At 32.8% G+C, this 21,250-nt stretch overlaps 1 protein-coding gene across 11 annotated transcripts in view; it reads right to left on the bottom strand.

Moving 5' to 3' along the window:
• Window positions 1-21,250, bottom strand: part of HFM1 (helicase for meiosis 1) — a 129,409-nt gene that overhangs the window by 72,495 nt on the left and 35,664 nt on the right. For 10 of the 11 annotated variants that reach the window (XR_010842344.1, XR_010842345.1, XM_067042903.1 and 7 more), the window contains 12 exons: window positions 20,711-20,911; window positions 20,539-20,627; window positions 16,095-16,138; window positions 15,886-15,987; window positions 15,134-15,279; window positions 14,103-14,197; window positions 13,338-13,471; window positions 12,494-12,541; window positions 8,194-8,274; window positions 2,013-2,104; window positions 440-546; window positions 297-344 (listed from right to left, as the gene is read on the bottom strand). Coding sequence is in view for 9 of the 11 variants with exons in the window: in XM_067042903.1 (XP_066899004.1) it covers window positions 297-344; window positions 440-546; window positions 2,013-2,104; window positions 8,194-8,274; window positions 12,494-12,541; window positions 13,338-13,471; window positions 14,103-14,197; window positions 15,134-15,279; window positions 15,886-15,987; window positions 16,095-16,138; window positions 20,539-20,627; window positions 20,711-20,911 (1,187 nt within the window). In the remaining 2 variants the exon portion in view is untranslated. The remainder of the gene's footprint in view (window positions 1-296; window positions 345-439; window positions 547-2,012; window positions 2,105-8,193; window positions 8,275-12,493; window positions 12,542-13,337; window positions 13,472-14,102; window positions 14,198-15,133; window positions 15,280-15,885; window positions 15,988-16,094; window positions 16,139-20,538; window positions 20,628-20,710; window positions 20,912-21,250) is intronic. The other variant, XM_067042883.1, reaches the window with a different exon arrangement.

Genomic DNA, 21,250 nt, shown 5'->3' with positions numbered 1-21,250 from the left:
TTGAAAGTCCCTGTGGATGAGAAGCATATCTTCTTTCTATTGTCTAACTTCCCTCAACAGATTATACTCTCAACGTTTGTTGATTTAAAAATTCACAAATTATCTCTTTTAATTAAAGTCTGAGAGTTTTGGGAAAATAAATTCGCACCTACATTCTGACTCCTCATTCTTATGTAAATATGTTCTTTTTTGTATTAAGGAAAACATTTAAAATAAGTTTAAAAAAAGCCTTCATAAATATGAATCAGGGACAGGTAATCAGTATTTTAAGACATTTAAAAATTGATTTTCTTTACCAATTTACTTTCATTTCTCTTGTTTTAATTCTTCCTCCCATTGGAAATCTGTAAATAAACAAGGCAAAACTTTTATTATTATTATTTATTTTAACTGAATGAAACCTTTTTAAAATTCCTTAAAACATATTTAATTTCTGTACCTGATAGTTATCCGATTTGGATCTTTGTTCAAAGTATTCAGTGTTTTCTTTTCATTTATTCTTAATTGTATATCTAGAAATTCCTTGCAGCTGGCTATCATTGTGACCTATAAAATTACAGCATTTGTTCATTTAGTTATGTTCACTCCTTACTTCTTTTCTCTCATTTATTTTTCTGTATTTATTTATTTTTATTGCTGCCTTGGGACATCACATTTAGCATAATAGAGTTAAAAACCTGCCTTATACATTTTGCTTCTTTAAGGATTCGTTCATTCACTAACGAAAGTTTACAAACACTTGTTATATGTCAGACACTGTGTTACACACTGGTGCTATATCAGTAAGATTGTAAAGATTAACAAGATAAAATTAAAAATATTCAGCCTAGCACCTAACACATAATAAGCACTCAATAAATGAAGATTTCATTATTACCGCTATTACTACTATTATTATTCACCCTTCTATAGTTTGCAAATTATTGTTCCTATTGAGGATTATTTTGTAATGAAAACAATGCTGTAGGTAGTAAGAAATCTGTATTCTAGAGCCTAATTCTGCCAGATGACTTTGAGCAAAGTACTCTGCTTTGGTTTCTCACACCTGTAAAATGAAACACCTTTTCTAATTCTCTTTCACACTTACTGAACTCAAAATCAGATGAGTTAATGTTAACATTAGGGAGTTTCTATTCTTGATTTCTTCTCAGTTAAGAATAATATTCAACACAACATTGTAAGTCAACTATACTTCAATAAATTAAAAAAGAATAATATTTACATGAAAAATACAAGCCTTCTCGTCAATTTTTGTGCAATTTTTAGTATAATAACCTTATCACAATAATCAACTTAGGTATTTTAAATAAAAATAGTTTGGATTTGAGAATAAATATAAATGTCATGTTTCATGTTCATATCCCCAGTAATGGAAGAAAGGACCAATACAGTTACCAGATGCCAAAAACATGACTATGGTTCTATTCACTGCTATAGCTACAAAGTTGCCCCCACTAGTGATATCTTAGTATAGCCTGTTTTTACTCCCATTTTCTCCAAAATCAGTTCTTTTTCCTGGTCTATCACCAATACTATTCTCTTTCTACTGTTATCATTATTCTGATGCAAAGGATTTAAGGAAGAGTTGCAAGTAGGAGGCACATGCATCCTTCAGTGTCCCTCATTCATGGCAGACTTTCCTAATATACCATGCCACACCATCTTGGAATCTTTCTCAGCACATTCTTTCTCAACATATTACACTTGATAACCACTACCAAGGTAATCAGCATTATCACATAAGTTGAAAGGCAGTTGCCATCCCGACTTTGAGTATGTATATGAATTTTCTTAGCCCTAACACAGAGATACAATTAGAAATATATTCTAAGGAGTATTATTCTATATCTTACAATCAAAGGCATATGAGGAGGAAAAACATTAGCACTATTAGAAATGCTTTCTTTTCTGTTCATTTATTCTTAAATTGTATGAGATACACAAATTATTTCCCCCAATATTATTTTATACTGTATCATTATATATTTATTTTCTTGTGAAAATTAATTTACCAGATCCAATAAAGTTTCTTTTCCACTGATTGTACAAAATTTCTTCACTGTCTCAAATGTAATATAATACCAAGCCATCAATCTTCCTGCCTCTGTGGGAAAAGATGGAAAAATAAACATTCCCCATCAGCTGAAACAACTTGAATTTTCATCAGTTTAACAAACATTTCCTTAGCATCTCTGCTGTGTCTTTAACAGCATCAGGTATAAAAGACACCAAAAAATCTAGAAGACCTAAAGGTTAGCTAGGGAGATAGCCACACGTGAAATAGCTAGACTAGAGTACAAAATCCAGTTAATGATAATGTTTACATAAACAAACTTAAGTACAGAGGAAATTAAGCCTAAGAGAATGGTCTGTGGGGCATTACCTTCCAGAGAAAATGGGTCTTGAGCAGTATTTTAAAGCAAACAATAGGCCTTGGCAGAAAGGAAATATAGCCATTATGACCTCAGGAAAAAACAAAACTTGTTTATCAAAAGAGTAAAGTTTAAAAGACTATCTTTAGAATAATGTAATGAGAGATATGGCTTGATAAACATAAGACTAAAATTCAGGCCAAACTGACCTGCTTAGAATCTTTGGGCCACCACTTACTAGGTGATCATGTGCAGGTTAGTTTACCAGTTTCTTAATGTAATGTGGGAATAATAAAAGTATGCATCTCATATGTTTGTTGTGAAGAAGATTAAATGCAATAATATATGCATAGTACTTAGCATAGTGCCCAACATTAAATAAATGTTGCCTACTTTTATTATCAAAACATGATGAAAGATAGAATACAGAGGCCCTGAAATAGACTTTAAATGCTATAAAGGATTTTGGTTTTGATTTGTAAAATAACAGAGGACCACTTAAAATTCTTGAGCAATATTTCAATTAAATTGGAATTTGAAACTAAATTGTTTTGGAAATAAAACATCAGGTAGGCTGTGGGTAGGAGGATGTGTAGAGTGAGGATAAGTAATTGATAAAATGTAATTCATTTAAAAGGTTACTGGCTTCAATTATAAGTTGTCAAGAACATTACAAAGAATTTCAAGTCTTGTGAACACACACACAAAACAGCTGAGAAGAGGAAAACAGCATACTGTTGCTCAAGGAAAAGGCTAATATTTAAGTATGTGTTACAGGTTTTGCTGAAGAGGAAAGAATCTGACATTCCATCACTTATAGGCATCAAGAATAAGGTACAGTGGACAGAACTTAGACTCAGGAATAGCCACTTTCTCAATTAGGAGTCTAGTGAATATGTTCAGCCAAAACGTGAGTAATGTAGTGGTTCATCAAAGGGAGATTCTAAGAGCAGGGTGAGATAGCGAGAATATGGTTACCAAGGGAACTAGTATATGTTATATTTAGGGTATATTTAAAGATGCTCCTCTTATCCTAGATGTTTATAAATTAATATAGGGTATCTCCCTGCTAGTGAAAATGAAAGGTTTTGAGAAAAGGCTTGATATTTGCTGGCTTATTAGTAAGGACGAAGGTAACTTACCTAGGTAAGGTATAAAAATAAACTAGAAAGAAAGCTATAAAGAAAATGAGTCAAGGCAGAAGGAATGGAAAGAATTTTTTTAAATTTGCAAGTGAAGAGAGAAAATAAAGAGGCAACTTGCTATCAATATAGCTTTTGAAAAATGAATGTTCTCATAGTAGCAAATACAGGGTATTTCAAAGTAAAAGTTATAGAGTTGGGGTAAGGGGAGTGGAAGCAGAGGTCATGAGAATGCACCTCTCACGTATCCTACTGCAAGAAGTGCTCTGATGGATGGCCCCAGCTGCTATGTTCTGAATCTATCACTATGTACACACCAAGATCACAGTTCTCATGAGATACAAACAAATAACTGAGCATGGCAGGAATATTAAGGAAGACCTATAACCCAAGGGACTCTTTGGATGGGCAACTTTGACTTGAAGATTCCCCATCAACTTTGCCAAATGGTCTTAGGACTGCACTGCAAGATAAAATTCTCCTTCCTTCTCTCTTTCCTTCCTTTTCTCCTTCCTTCCTTCATTCTCCTTCACAGAGTAAGATTTGCATCCCAGTTTAATGACTTTCCATGCCTTTTGCAATTACTGCCCATTTTCATAAGGTTGTTAATCCTTCATAAATTTGCACAAACTAAGACTTGGCCTTTTGAGCCCTTCTTCTATACACATTAGCAGGCAGAATAGCTAAAAACCCGGACAAGAACACAAGCATACAGATAAAAATACCTAGATACTTGAGTATTACAACCACAAACTGAAAAAGCAAAAACTATATGAAGCAGAATTACTGGAACATACAGACTAAAAATTTAAATACAAAAAATAAATATTCAGGGCTTCCCTGGTGGCACAGTGGTTGAGAGTCCGCCTGCTCATGCAGGGGATGTGGGTTCATGCCCCGATCCAGGAAGATCCCACATGCCACAGAGTGCCCTGGTCCGGGAAGATCCCACATGCCGCGGAGCGGCTAGGCCCATGAGCCATGGCCACTGAGCCTGCACGTCTGGAGCCTGTGCTCCGCAACGGGAGAGGCCACAACAGTGAGAGGCTCGTGTACCACAAAATAAAATAATAAATAAATAAATAAATAAATAAATATTCAAAGAGATAAAAGAAGTAATGGTAACACAAAGGAACAAGAGGTCATAAAGAAAGAATTAATTAGAAATAATATGTAAGGAGCTTCCATCTACATTAACAGCAGGCTAAGTAATTATGAACCAACCGCCCTACTGAGGGCAACTAAGTCAGATAAATGAAACATGAAATATCTTTTATAAGGCAGCAAAGAACTAACAAGATATTTATCTGGGAGAGGGCTTAAAACCAAAGGGATAAGCACACACAAAATATTTATAAAAACCACATACTGGGCCATAAAACAAATCTCAACAATTCTCAAAAGATTGAAATCATACTGAAAATATTATCTGATACAAAGCAACTGTATCAAATATCAAAAACAACAGCAACAACAACAAAACTGAAAAGAAAAATAACTAGAAAACCATCATATGTACAGAAATTAAGAACTAGATTTCCAAATAATCCATAGGTCAAAGAAAAAATAATGGAAATTAGAAAATACAACAAACTGATTGATAATGAAACTATTACAAATCAGAGCTAATAAAAATTCTTAGCCTTAAATAAATATATAGTATTCCTATACATTTACATAAACATTTATCTCCTGTAAATATATAGTATATGCATTCCTATAAAATTTTGTATTCTATAAACTGCATACCAAAAATAACAAGGCTTATGGGAAAAAGTATTGAGGCAAACAACTAAAAAATTCATACAACCTTATAACAAGAGCACTAACCTAAATGATCCTAATAAAAATACTAGCACAGTTAAAAAGACATGTTAAATTCCTCATAAAGTTATATATACATACGTGTATGTAACACTTTATGTGTGTGTGTTTTAAGTAGCTTGATGGTGTAAGGTGTAACAAGAGTTGAGGCTGCTGAGTTAAAAAAGACAAAGGACAAAATGTCCAATGATTGGGCATTGCATAATATGTGCTTTCAAAGCAGAGTACAGGACCAACCTGGGTCCAGAGGAGAAACAGGTAAAACAGCATCATGTACAATACTGTATTCCTCTGAAAACTCAGCTACATTCAGCTAGAATGTATATTTTATGTTAAGCTGCTGTGATGGTTAATTTTATGTGTCAACTTAACTGGGCCACAGGGTCCCCAGATATTTGGTCAAATATTATTCTGGGTATGTCTGTAAAGGTGTTTTGGATGATATTAACATTTAAATTGATAGACTGAACACTGATAGAACATTAGTGCTCTTTGCAATATTAATGGATTTCCATTTAAAAGATTTCTGTGGGCAAATAAGAATGTAAAAATCTTAGGCTAATCAATTTCAGCTCTTTTTTTACTAACTTTCTTCTTAGCACCTTTAATATGCTACTGAACCCCATGAATCTCCTAGAGAAGATAGTTTAGAGTAAAACTGCATTCTCTATTTTAATTTGGAATCTCTCTCCCCCCACCTCCAGAACACTCACTAAGATAAATTGGTGTATGACATGAAGATCTAAATAGATTTTCACTATACCATTTATTGAAACATCAATCCCAAGGCAGGTCTCAATTTTAATGTGCAAAAGAAGCATCCAGGGAACAAGCTTAAAATCTAAATTACTAGGTTTTAATCCTAGAAGGTGAGGTTTGTAGGTCTGGAGTAGGGTTCATTAATTTCATTTTTAACATAACAGCACCCTCAGTTGACTTTGAGAGGAAGTAGTTAACCCAACCGCACTTTAGGAAACATTACCCTGCTACATGATAAGGAATATTTTCAGCTCCAAGATTGGATTGTCCTTTTGGACATTCCTGCCTGGACATGAAATGAGTGAAGAATGAAAGAGAAACCAAAGACATCAAACATTTTATAATAGGCTTAACAAACTGGTTACACTATTGAGAATAAGAGGCAAGTAGAGATACATTTTCCTAACCTTGGACAAAAAAGAGCAATGACTCATGTTTTCAGAGGAACTTTTTTTGCTGTAAATGTTCATTATCCCATTTCATCACCACAACAATCCAGTAAGGTAAGTAGGACATGTAATATATTCTTGTTTTACAGATAAATAAACTAAGGCTCAGTGAGCATAAGGTCACAGCTAGCATAGTGGCAGAACTGGGACTGAAATCCAGGCATTTGGAACACAAGTTTTATGTTCATTCCACTGTATAATATTCCAGGTCAAATTAACTGTTACATGCTCTGGATGTCAAGTTTCATGTCATATATGTAAGAAAAGATTTCCAATAGAAAACTAATGTTCAAATATCATAGCAAAGGTGAGAAACCAGGATCAAAACTACAGTTCATTTACATAATGACCATAGCTTAAGCTGTGAAGATAAATTATGTTTTCAAAGAGATTATCATAAACTGGGAATAAAGGTCCAACATCTGCATATTTAAGAAGCCCATAGTAAAGCAAAAAAAGGTCAGCAAAGAGAAATTGATTAAAGAAGCAGAAAGAGAATCAAAAGAATGTTAAAAAGAAGAAAATTAAGCAGGTAGTATTCACTGATGATTGAGAAAGAGGACAAATATTACACATATCATTTATTAGGTATGTTTAAAGGCAGAAGGAATGTTATCAGTGGATTCAAGAAGTTCCACAGGGAAAGAATGATAGTGGGAATAAGATTCTTGAGAATTAAAGTATCTGAAGAATAGATGAAAAAGTTATATTAGTGATTCTCATGCCCCCTTTAGTGAGACATCCTAGAATACAAAGAAGGTAATTCTCACAAACAAATTAGGTTTATCAGAATGAGAACCATGGGAGACGAAAAAAATGTTATAAATCTAGGGCTGAGAGTTAGGGAGGTAAATTGTTTCAAAAAACCTTATACAAAAAAAATACAAATAAAAACATAATACAAAATCATACATTTCTATAGTACAGTTGCAAGTATGTGAAAATGCATTTAAAAATGGAAGGATACATAAAATGTTAACAGATAGTCAGATTCTGCTTTTTTTAAACTTTCCTATACTTCCCAATTTTTATTCAGTAAAGTATCTCTTCTTAAAAAGTTTAATTTGTTATAATGAAGTCAATATTTTCCCCCAAGAAACTTCTAATCATGAGTGGTAAAAACTACAAAACATTCTTTCTTGCTTCTGTTATACCCTATATGGAATCAAAAAGAGAGAGACAGGGCTTCCCTGGTGGCGCAGTGGTTGAGAGTCCGCCTGCCGATGCAGGAGAGGCCCGCATACCGCAAAAAAAAAAAAAAAAAAAAAAAAAAAAAAAAAGAGAGAGAGACAGAGAGAAAAGGAGCCTAAGTAACCATCCAGATAAGCAATGTTTGAATAATTAAGAATTGGCAAAAGGATAGCTACAAGAGTTATGACAGGACTGAAGCAACCCAAAGATTTGAGCATTTTAATCCTCTGCTAAAAGTCACAGGAGTTAGTGAACACAAATTCCGTGCCTGTCAAAAAGAAGCTCTATAATTTTAGAAATAGGACTTGTATAAATTGACCATGCTAATAATGATGATACCCTGTTGAGAACTGAAAACACAATTTAATTTAACCATCATCTAAATTTTAGTAGAAAAAAATTTTTAATTTAGCCTTAAGTAATTGTTAAATTTACTAACAATGATGGAAAAATTACCAGTTGGCTTGAAATTAACATCTTCATCCATCTTTATCAGGTCCAGAGAAGATAAATCATTCAGATTCTTCAAACATAATTCTGTTCAATTACAGAAAACATATTTTTTACTTTAGTAAAATAAAGAAGCAACACAAAATAGAATTTATTATAAAATATCCTGAAGGTGTATTTCTGTGTAATTGTTCTGGGAAGAACTGTAGTCCCTATTTAAGTGGTTAAAAAAAAACCAACTCATTTAAACAAAAGAGCTGACTAATATGCTGAAAAAATTTTATAACAGTAAAAATAATACAAATAATAAAAATAACACTCAAGTGATAACATTTACAACTTGGAGCTTTTAAAATGATATATTTGTACTATCTCATTTAATCCTCAAAACACAACATGGCGGGTATTAATATTATTTCATATACAAGTTAGGAAATTAAAGAATAGAGAAGCTAAGTGACTTGCTCCAGGTTTAAATAACTGTTTTGCCATTTGACTTCCAATATGGCAGTAGTTTTTCTTTTTAAAAATGCTTTAAGATATATACACAAAGTATAAAGAGTGAAATAGTTCTACAGAGATTTTTCAAAAAACACCAGTCTTTCCCCTCCTCCTAGTTTGCCACACTCTCTTAAGGTAACCATTATGACTATTTTAGCTGATGTTTCTAGTATTTACTTCAGCATCTCTGAATATGACACTAGTGCACCTGGAAGGAAGCTCTGAATAGGAAGCAATGTAAGTTCACTCTCACTAATTGATGGGGATCAGAGCAATTGTAGTAACCTGTTGCATTCAGTGTTCTCTCTGTTCCCTGCTATAAAGACACATACCTACTAGAGAATGTACTTGAGGATATTGGGAGGGGGAAGGGTAAGCTATGACAAAGTGAGAGAGTGGCATGGACATATATGCACTACCAAACGTAAAATAGATAGCGAGTGGGAAGCAGCATAGCACAGGGAGATCAGCTCCGTGGCTTGTGACCACCTAGAGGGGTGGGATAGGGAGGGTGGGAGGGAGGGAGACGCAAGAGGGAAGAGATATGGGAACATTTGTATATGTATAACTGATTCACTCTGTTATAAAGCAGAAACTAACACACCATTGTAAAGCAATTATACTCCAATAAAGATGTTAAAAAAAAAAAAAAAGCCCAGGAGACTGGAGGCAGTTAACAGCAGAAAGTAGGAATACCACAACCTATTCAATGTTATATAGAATAGCCACTCACAAAAACATAGCCCTTAGAAAGCAGGGTTCTTTGAAAAATACTTTAATTTAAGCAACATTGCTAAGGCAGCTTGATAATTTTAAGTCTTTGGTTAAGTAAGGCTTTTGAAGTCTTTGCTAATTTTCTTAATTACCCACTATTAAATTAACATTCAGCAGCCATCAACAAAAGTCTACACATAATAAATGCTGGAGAGGGTGTGGAGAAAAAGGAACCTTCCTACACTGTTGGTGGGAATGTAAATTGGTAGAGCCACTAGGGAGAACAGTATGGAGGTTCCTTAAAAAACTAAAAACAGAGTTACCATATGACCCTGCAATCCCACTCCTGGGCATAAATCCAGAGAAAACTATAATTTGAAAAGATACATGCACCCCAATGTTTACTGCAGCACTATTTACAATAATCAAGACATGGAAGCAATCTAAATGTCCATCAGCAGATGAATGGATAAAGAAGATGTGATACACACACACACACACACACACACACACACACACACACACAAAATGGAATATTACTCAGACATAAAAAAGAATGAAATAATGCCATTTGTGGCAACATGGATGGATGGATGCGATGGACCCAGAGATTATCATACTAAGTGAAGTAAGCAAGACAGAGAAAGACAAATATCACATGATATCACTTATATGTAGAATCTAAAAAATAAATAAATAATACAAATGAACTTATTTACAAAACAGGAAGAGACTCACAGACATAGAAAACAAACTTATGGTTACCAAAGGGGAAAGAGGGGGAGGGATAAATTAGGAGGTTGGAATTAACATGTACACACTACTATACATAAAATAGATAACCAACAAGGACCTACTGTATAAGCACAGGAAACTATACTCAATATTTTGTAATAACCTATAAGGGAAAAGAATCTGAAAAAATATATACATATATATAAAATTGTATCACTATACTGTACACCTGAAACTGACACGACATTGTAAATCAACTACACTTAAATTTAAAAAAACCAATGCTCTCAAGTTTCAACTTCAAAAAAATTAATATTCAGTAAGTTAATCAAACAAGAAGCTTACTATATGCTGAGCACTATTCTAAGCTTAAATAAGTTTATAGTATTGAACAAGGCAAGGTTCTTCCTCTATAAAACTTGTATTTTACTGAAGAAAGCAATCAATAACAAATAAATAATATAATTTCAGGTATTGAAAAGCATTACAAGGGAGGGAAAGATTGGGAGTTTGGGAATGACATGTACACACCACTATATTTAAAACAGATAACCAACAAGGACCTACTGTATAGCACAAGGAACTTTGCTCAATATTCTGTAATAACCTAAATGGGAAAAGAATATGAAAAAGAATAGATACATGTATATGTATAACTGAACCAGTGTGCTGTACACCTGAAACTAACACAACATTGTTACTCAACTATACTCCAATATAAAATAAAAATTAAAAAAAAGAAAGGTATTATGAAGGAAAATAAAGCTGAGAAAGGAACTAAAGAATAACAGAGTTTTTTAAGCTTTTATTTAATTAAGCTTAAGTGTATTTCAGATACACAGCTTACTAGGATGTAGTCATCCTAATTTTCAAAATAAACACATCACCTTTTCCAAGAGCAGGAAAACAGCAGTAACAATATGGAAACTGTTTTTCTTTTGTCTCTGCAAATGTGGGTTTAAATAAGGTAGTCCAGGAAGGTCTCTCTGAGGAGTTGATATGTAAACAAAGACCTGAATGAAATGAAGGTTCAGGACACGTAAAATATGCAAGAAGTGTTTCAAGAATAAAGAGAGTGCCAAGGACCTGAAGTGCAAACAAGCTTGATGTGGTTAAGGAACAGAAAGATAGACAATTTGGACAGAGTGGAATAAATTAGGGGAAAGTGACAAGAGATGAAGTTAGAGAAATAGGCATGGGGATACCAAATAGGACTTTGTGGGTTCTGGTGAAAGTTTGCATTTTATTCTAAGAGTGATGGGACAGCTACTGGAGGATACTGAGTAAGAAAGTATAACCAAATTTAGGAAACAGCATATTCTATGCTAAAGACTCGTCCTAAGAAATTTAAGGCAGACCTCCAAGGAAACCAAAACATTCTATCAAGTTATATAATAAATTTGGCTATTCTTTATAGGCTAAACTTAGCCACTTATAATAACTGAAAATAAGACAAATATGAATTGTTAAGAACATTTAAGAAAAGTTTAATCTTTACAGTTACCAGAATATAGCAAGATATTTCTTGGTCTGTCTCATTTTGTGTATTTGATCATTATGATAAAAAATATATGCTTTTAAAACTCCATTACAAATTTGGTCAATACATAAAGAATAATACAACTATATTATAGATCTGTTTCTCAACAGCTGCATCACGAACATAAGCTATTGCTAATCAGCATGTTTTAACAATATATTTATTCTTTAAGAAAGACAATTCTACTGCTTCATCCTTATCTCTGCATTTTTATTTGCCATATGTGTATATCCAGGTAGAGAATAAATTTAAATTGGCTAAATATTTTTAGGGTTCTAACATATTTTCTTTTCCTGGAAGACAGTCTCAATACAATGAAGAGGCAGCAATTTCTACTCCTAACAAATGCTTAACAATCTTTTGATATTTTAAAAGATAGGTAATGAAATACTGAGTGATTAACTGAAAACTAAAACTGAGATTTGATAGGAATACTTCATTAGCACAGATTAGGATAAAAGGCCATAATCAAGCTTGGCTTATATTTTCAATTAAAATTAAACTAGAAAAGGAACATAAAGAGTTGAGTATCTATAGGCAACATTTCCAAAGACCAGGATCATTTTTAAAATAAAAACAAACCAAGTTAACATGTTATACAGAGGAAGATATTCTGATAGAATTAATAAATAGATTAATTCAGAAAAAAAGTACATGTGCCAAGCTTTATTTATCTGTGAAAAAGAAATCCATATTTTCTTTTCTGCAAACAAGGTTACTTTAAAAAATACTTTACCAGAACATTCTTACTTTCATAACTAGACTTTTTCATTAAAATTTATAAAATATAATTTTTTAGAAGGAAATGCATCTAACCTTGTAATTTTGATTCAATTCCATCTTTGCTCAATCCAGATGCAAAACCTATATAAGTTATGACAATTTATTAAAAATAAAATAGAATGAGATGAATTCATCTTTATAGGCTCACTTTATACCAGTTAACTAGAAAAGAGTAATCAAACTCAATCTTAAATAGAAGAAAAAAGTAGCTTAAAGTTAAAACAATGCTTAAACATCTATAGAAAATAACCACTGTTGTGAAATCCTTTCAATATCAATTGGCTATCTCTTGTTCATTTTATTGTACAACAGTGACCAGGAATACAACATGTATTGTTTTTCCTTAGAGGTGTGAAAGTTTTGAACCTGTGTGTATTAGAATGGTATTATGACACATCAAGTTTTAATTTGATATTCTGCAATCCCAAGCATTTTTATTTTATAACATGTACCACATGAAAGAACCCTCTAGAAGTAACATAACCATATGTGTGCTAGCTTTAGAAGAAGAAAATTCCAGCAGCAACAGTATTACTATATACTTTGATTTGAACACCAGTTCAGACAAAATTCAAAACTTCTTTTTGACTTTAACTTATTTTAAATAATTTTAGGCATTTAAAAAATTTTTATTGAGATAATTTTTTTCTAAAAGATCTATTTTTAATGGTGTTCATTTCAAGCCTTATTAAAAGACTAGAAGTAAAACAGATAAAGATTTCTCACGTTTCTCTACTCTTGCTCTAACTGTATTTGTTATAATTGTTTTTACTTCTGCTACCTATTAGTTTCTATAATCTATTGTGTGACTTATTAGTGTAAAGTAGGCCCAATTGGCTTGATAAAATTACTACTCTTCAAAATCAAAGTAACAAACCATAATGAGATGGATTTTTCAAGGCTCTGATATAAAGCAAGGTTGATCGTATCCATTCCAAAGCAATATTCACATCTGTGATGGTATGCAATACTATCTCCGCATTTAAATGCTCAATAAGATGTCTGTGCAAACTAATGGAAAAAAAAAACTTTTCATTAGTAATATATGTTTCAGTGCCATACAACTCTTCCTTGTTTAGAATAATATTTCAATAATTCAATAATATAATTGAATAATATTGTTACTTTAATAATTCATGAAAGTTAACTTAATTTTCAAAAATATAACAAAACCTTAAAATGTCAGTTTAACTTTTAAAAAGATTATAGATTTCTCTCTACTCCATGGATCTAGAAGACATTATTGATTAAAAAAAGGGTGGGGAGTGGATTACATCCTATTTTCCCCAAAAGTATTATAATCAAACACTTTATTAAAAAGTCTCAGGTTGCCTGTCTCCTACTATTATACAAATTTTAAAGATGTAAAAAGATGTGAAAATTACATTCCTCCCATTAATAATTTGGCCTTTTATAACAAGGTTACATGCAACTGCATGCTAAGAAGCATTGCTGAACAAAGATATTACACTGTCTCTTTTTTAACTATTAAATTTCTTAAAAGTACACAAACTTTATAATTAGATTATTGAAAAGTTTCAAGAAAATGGCCTTAGAAAATCCCCTAATACATTAAAAGGAAAAATGTAGCCTATATTAACATTAACATATTAACATCTTTTAGGAATATTTTCCATGTTACCTGCTTTCTACAGTGTCACTACAAGCTAGCATCTGAATATACTTCTCTTTTGTACTTAACCTAGTCATAATAACTGCAGTAGCTGTAGTGTCAAACTGGAAGAAAAAAAAATAAAATAAAACAGAGAAATTTAGTAAAGAAAAGCACATGTTGATACCAGTCTTCTTCAATAACTCAAGATTTTCATTTTATATTAAACAGTTCCCTGTCTTAAACAACAGGTCATAAAGGCCTTAAAAATGCTTCTGAATTTGAATGTTAACTGAAAATTTGACTTAAAAACCTTCCAAGAGTATAGATGTAAAAGTACCACTTTGGTTTCAATGTAACATAATTTTGGCAGTAGTAAAATCAACACAAACTTAGGTAACTAGTTAAAAGCTGTAAGATTTGGTGCAATTTACATATAATCTAATTTATCCTATAATAATTATAAATTTGTATGACATAATATTTTGATATTCTTTGAAAAGATATTCTTCCTAAGTTTTCCCTTAGAACCTATATGAATGACTTGTTTATTCAAGAATTTGTCAGATTAGGCCATGTTTTGTAATGTGTATGGGCTGATTTTTAATTGTCACAATATCTTGGGACCACTATTGGCATTTTGTGCTAGGATCCAGGGATGGTACATGTTCTGCAATGTATGACAGTCCTACACAATGAAAAAGTGTCCCATCGAAAATGCCAGTAGCATCCCTATTCAGAATAAAAAACAAACAGAAACAACAAAACTCAAAACCAAAAAAACCCTCTAACAGCATATACATTAATAAACCCAACCATTTATCAACCCAACCATTCATCAACCAGTGGGAACTTAGAGGGAATGAAGGGAGTATATCTCCTTTGGTGAGACTTGTTTTACTTCTACTCCTCCATTAAAGTAGATTTTCTTAGTTACATTTATGTTTTAAACTAATCTAAACATGAAATGTTAATCTTTTGTTTAACACAAAATACACTTTTTTTTTGCTTTTTATCTTGTCTTTAAAATAAATTACAAAAAGTGAAACACTGTCACTTACTTGAGGTCGACCAGCTCTACCAATCATCTGTAGAATATCTGTTTCACTGTACTCTTCAAACATTCCTCCAGCATAATGCATTGTAGATTTTATAACTACTAGGTGAGCAGGCAAATTTACTCCCATGGCTAAGGTACTGGTAGTAACTGCATCAAATTAAGAAATATTACTTTTTTTTTTTTTTTTTTGCGGTATGCGGGCCTCTCACTGTTGTGGCCTCTGACGTTGCGGAGCACAGGCTCCGGACGCACAGGCTCAGCGGCCATGGCTCACGGGCTTAGTTGCTCCGCGGCATGTGGGATCTTCCCGGACCAGGGCACGAACCCGTGTCTCCTGCATCGGCAGGCGGATTCTCAACCACTGCGCCACCAGGGAAGCCCAAGAAATATTACTTTTAAGTCATATAACTTTATTGCTTCAAGTAAATATTTTCTTATAAAAGATATATTCTTATAAATGTAATAAAACTCATACATAGGAAATTTAGAATAAAAAGGAAAAAGAAAATAACATTACAATGTAAAATAATATATCTTAAAACGAAAAAGCTACTAATTCTTACTTTTCAAATTGCACTATGTTCAGTAAGATGATAAAGAACTAAAATTGCCAGAGTTTACTATAACACGTATATGTATGGATAGTTATATAATTTTAGATTCTTGGAAGAAAAGCAGAAATAAGTCAGAATACCCGATCTTTTCCTTTTTCCAAAAGATCTTATAATATTCACAAGAATACATTTTACTTACAAAGAACTGGTAGATCTCCAACAGTAAAAGCTCCTTCAACTACTTTTCTATCTGACAGCTCCATACCAGCATGATGATAAGCAACGCCATGTATTAAGAAATCTATAAAAGAAATATATCATCTGTTATGTACTGTTGATATTTCATCAGTATTTGGCTCTTTTTATCTATAGCTGAAAATACTATTCAAAAATTATCTCTAAACCTACCTCTGAGTTTTGAATCTCTTATGGAATATGCACACTTATGTAACCTATTTTAAAAAACACAAAATTATTGAGTTATTCCCATTAACATCAAAACTCTTAGTGTATTAGTTAATTATTTTGAAGATTACAGATATCAAAATATTTTCACAACATCATTTTTTGAAAACCATCTTTAAGAAGTAGAGAATATCTAACTTTCATACTGAGAAGTCCTTAATTTTACAACTAAGAAAAAAAAACCTAAATAATCCAATTTTTAAAAGGGCAGAGGATCTGAATAGACATTTTTTTCAAAGATTACAACCAAATGGACAGCAGAACAAGAAAAGGTGCTCAACATCACTAATCATCAGGGAAATGGAAATCAAAACCACAATGAGATATAACCTCACACCTGTCAGAATGGCTATTATCAAAAAGACAACAAATAAGTGTTGGTGAGGATGTGGAGAAAAAGGAATCCTCATGCACTATTGGTGGGAATGTAAATCAATGCAGCCACTATGGAAAACAGTATGGAGATTCCACAAAAATTTTAAAATAGAACTACCATATGATCCAGCAATTTCACTCCTAGGTATTTATCCAACAAAAACAAAACCACCAATTCAAAAAGACATATACACTCCTATGTTCATTGCAGCATTATTTACAATAGCCATGATATGAAAGCAACCTAAGTGTCCAACAATAGATGAATGGATAAAGAAGATGTGGTACTTGTGTGTGTGTGTGTGTGTATATAAAATATTACTCAGCCATAAAAAAGAATGAAATCTTGCCATTTGTGACAACATGGATGAACCTACAGGGTATTATGCTAAAGTGAAATAAGTCAGACAGAGAAAGACAAATATCATATGATTTCACTCGTGTGGAATCTAAAAAACAAAACAAATGAACAAACATAAAATAAAAACAGCGTCATAGATACAGAAAACAAACAGGTGGTTGCCAGAGGGGAGAGAGGTGGGTGGAGGAAAGAAATGGGTGAGGGAGATTAAAAGGAACAAACTTCCAGTTATGAAATAAATGAGTCATGGGTACAAAATATAGAGTGTGGGAATATAGTCAATAATTATGTAATACCTTGCATAGTGACAGACTGTAACTAGACTTATCATGGTGATCATTTTGAAATGTATGGAAATACTAAATCACTGTGTTGTGTAATAGGAACTAACACAGTGTTGAAGGTCAATTATACTTCAAAAACGAACAAATTCATGGAAAAAGAGATCAGATTTGTGGTTAACAGAGGTGAGAGTTTGGGGGATGGGGAGGGGCAACTGGATGAAGGAATCAAAAGGCACAAACTTCCAGTTATAAAATAAATAGGTACTAGGGATATAATGTACACCATGATAAATATAATTAACACTACTGCATGTTACATATAAAAGTTGTTAAGAGAGTAAAGCCTAACAGTTCTCATCACAAGTGAAAAACATTTCTATTTCTTTAATTTTGTATCTATATGTATGGATGATGAATATGCACTAAACTTATTGTGGTAATCATTTCATGCTATATGTAAGTCAAATCTTTACTCTGTACACCCTAAACTTATAGAGTGCTATATGTCAATTATATCTCAACAACACTGGGGAAAATAAAGAAATAAATAATTATAAATAAAATCACCAAAAAAAAAAAGAGAGAGAAATACCCCCAAAGGCTCAGGAAACATTTTCACTATGAGAATATTACCAATTAACTTCCTGAAGTTAACTAAAATTTTTCAAAATATAGAAATATTTTTAAAGTTAAATGCATGATACAACAGAAAAATTATTTTTAAAAAAGCTAAAGAGGGGCTTCTCTGGTGGTGCAGTGGTTGAGAGTCCGCCTGCCAATGCAGGGGACATAGGTTCGTGCCCCGGTCTGGGAAGATCCCACATGCCGTGGAGCAGCTAGACCCGCGAGCCATGGCCGCTGAGCCTGCGTGTCCGGAGCCTGTGCTCCACAACGGGAGAGGCCCGCGTACCAAAAAAAAAAAAAAAAAAAAAAGAAAGAAAGAAAAGAAAGCTAAAGAGACCAGAGTACACAAAAAGTTGGGCATGTTAGACAAGTTTAGAAATCTTAGTAACAGAATCTGGGGTTTATGGGCAAAAAGAAATCTTGTGGGAGCTGCTAGAATGTGACTGGTTAAAGGGAAATTGACATAAGCAGCGGTCTCCTCCCCTAGTCTATAGCAACTCAAAATGGTATTCCACTCCTTTTCACTAATGCTTTTCTCAGGGAATGAAGTAAAAGCTGAACATACAAATGAGAATCTACTCAATCTATTCCTGAGTAACAGACTGACTGTGATATATGATAAATAGTCTCTAGAGTATAAAACAAAGAGGTAGCTAGAAAGAAATCTATGTTATTGTTATTTTGATAGCATTAATTTCACATTTTCCCTTTCTGTCTACCTCTTAGACCTCATGTACTTTTTTGGCTATAAGCTCTATTTCAGTTTCTCTTTCTCTGGCTCTCTACTGTATCTTATTGTTTAATCATACTTTGCTGATGTTTGTAACAAAAGCTGCACCATAGAGTTTTTATCTTATGGCAGTAACTAAGGAGATCAAGTTAAATCCTTAAAGCAGAAGTAAAATTATGAAAATAGTTTATACAGCATGGATAGGTGGCTGCATAGGTAATTCTTTAATGCACTAAATGACTAGAGATACACCCTTTTAGTGGATAGAAAGTGAAATGTCAGAAAGCTAAAGTGGTATCCTCTAGGTTTGGTACACATCTTTGGTTGAAAAGTAACCAGAGGTGTAGCCATAGGGTAGACTGTAATTGGAAAGCTGATCTGATCCAAAGTGAAGAAAAGTACATCCCCTGCCATAGAAAATTAGTCAGAAAAATCAGTAGCTGCTTGTATCCACATGTAATGATCTAATCCAATTTTGGTTTGAGGTCTACCACTAAACTTATTTATTTATTTCCAAAAGTTGTTATTAATAATAAGCTAATATTAGTAGTAAGCATGTGCTGGCACTCTGCTGAGTCTTGCTAAGATTGAGGGGTAAATAAGATGACATGAGTCCTTCTTTCCTCAAGATGTTTACAATCTAAGGAATAGAACAGATATTAAATAACAATTAAACAAAAGCATATTTATTATAATTACAGTAAGTTTTATGAAATAAAAATATAGGGTGCCTGTAAAAGCAAATAAAGGGACACTAAGAATCATGGAAAACTTCTTAAGAAACTGATACTAAAGGTGAGACTTGAAGGATGAATAAGAGGTAAAAAACAATTCTGGGCAAGGAAAATATGATTCAGGAAAGCTCTGTGTAGGATAACAGTTTGGTGTATTCACCGAACACATTATACAGGGTACTGCAGGCGATATTAAGTATTTAGGATTTTAGCCTAATGACAACAAGAAACTATCGAAGTGTTTTAGGGAGAAAAATGACGTTTAGATTTGTAATTTTAAACAATCACTCTGCTATGAATATAACAGATTAAAGTGGGATAAGAGTGTGTTTGTTGTCATCAGATAAAAGGCAAGAGGTTAATAATTACTTGAATGGGGGAGGTGGCAGTGCTGATGAAGATAAAATTATATATTTGAGATATATTTATAAGTAAGAATAGACAGGACTTGGTAATTGATTGCCTATGGGGAAGAAGGTGAAGGAGATGTCAATGACAGGTTTCTGCATGAGCAACTAGGGAGATGATAAATAATCAGGATGCGGAACACTGGAGGAGGAACTGATTTGAGAGAAAGAACCAAGGTTCTCTTTTGGACTGAGTTTGACATGCCCACAGATATACAATCGGAGATGTCAGGAAGCTGGACGGTAGACCTGGAGCTCAGAATGGAGGTCTGTGTTGGAGCTGTAAATTTCTAAATTCACAGACATATATAAATATGTGTATACATATATTCTTTGAACCCATGTGATAATGAGACTCAAATACCTAGGAGTGTGGCATTAGAAAGAATGAACCTTGGATAGAACCCCTAGAATGTTAACATTTAAGAATCAGGTATTATAAAGTGAAAAGGGACTGAGAATGAGTAGAAAGCAAAATAGCAAGAAACATAGTAGAAATGATCATGGAAACACAGAGTCTGGAATTTTTAAATTAGGTGAGAGTGGTCAAATGTGTTAGAAGCTCCTGAGAGATCAATTAACAAGATCAGCTTTAGTAAAAGATTACAACAGATACTGGATTGAAAGTGAGTAAAAAATTGAAGACAGCAATATGAATAATCTTTCAAATCTGGCTATGAAATAAAGAAGACAGGATCATAGTTGCATCAAGATTCATTGTCTTACTTAATCTTCCAACTTACTTTTATCCTTATTTTACAGATGAGGAAACTGAGGCTTAGAGAGGTCAAGTAACTTGAAAAGGTCAACCCAGTTTTCTCATCTTATCCCTAAAAGTCTTTCTACCTCCAAGAAAAAATTTTAAAATATACCTCTGTTTCTGTTCCACAGTCATAATAAATTTCGCATCTTTCACAAGAACAGAAGCAGCCTGTTGCACACCTCTCCTTGTTGCACAAAACTAAAAATGAATGAATAATTTTTGTATTAATCATATTAAAAACTGAACATTACACTAAAAAATAAGCAACCAACAAACCATACCACAAGCGTGGGTTTCTGATCAGAGTACGTTTGTATAACACTGGCAATTTTGTAGTTGAGGGTTAAATCAAACTTAAATTCAGTTTGGTTATTACTGCAGGGAAATCCAAGGACCACTTTCTCAAGTTTCACTGGTCTATGTCTCTCATCCATTTTCAGACATACAGCAGATCTTTCACCATCTGAAAGCCATTCTGCAATCTTTAAATGACAAAAACATACACATTAAATTTTTTTCTAGTAAAGTTTTATGGCTAAAAAGCCCAATTATAGTTCACTTTAAAGTCAAGTTTTAAAATAGTCAAGTAGTCTTTTTCAACATTACATATTCTACTGACACTGTTCTATTGATATATTGGTAAATATTTTCAATAACAGTGTTTCAAGATTATACCCACTTTTAACATGGTAAACCTCCAGTTAATTATTATTATTTTGTTTTATTTTTCTCCTAAGAGTCTAAAGTAAAATTAATTTCAACAGAGAAGTCAAATTTCTCACTAGCACTGTGACTTCTTTGCTATTTTTCAGAACAGTGCC

Source organism: Kogia breviceps, chromosome 1 (genome assembly GCF_026419965.1).
Source record: "Kogia breviceps isolate mKogBre1 chromosome 1, mKogBre1 haplotype 1, whole genome shotgun sequence".
NCBI lineage: Eukaryota > Metazoa > Chordata > Mammalia > Artiodactyla > Physeteridae > Kogia > Kogia breviceps.
Note: the sequence above shows the minus strand (reverse complement) of the source record. Positions and strands in the feature narration are given on the sequence as shown.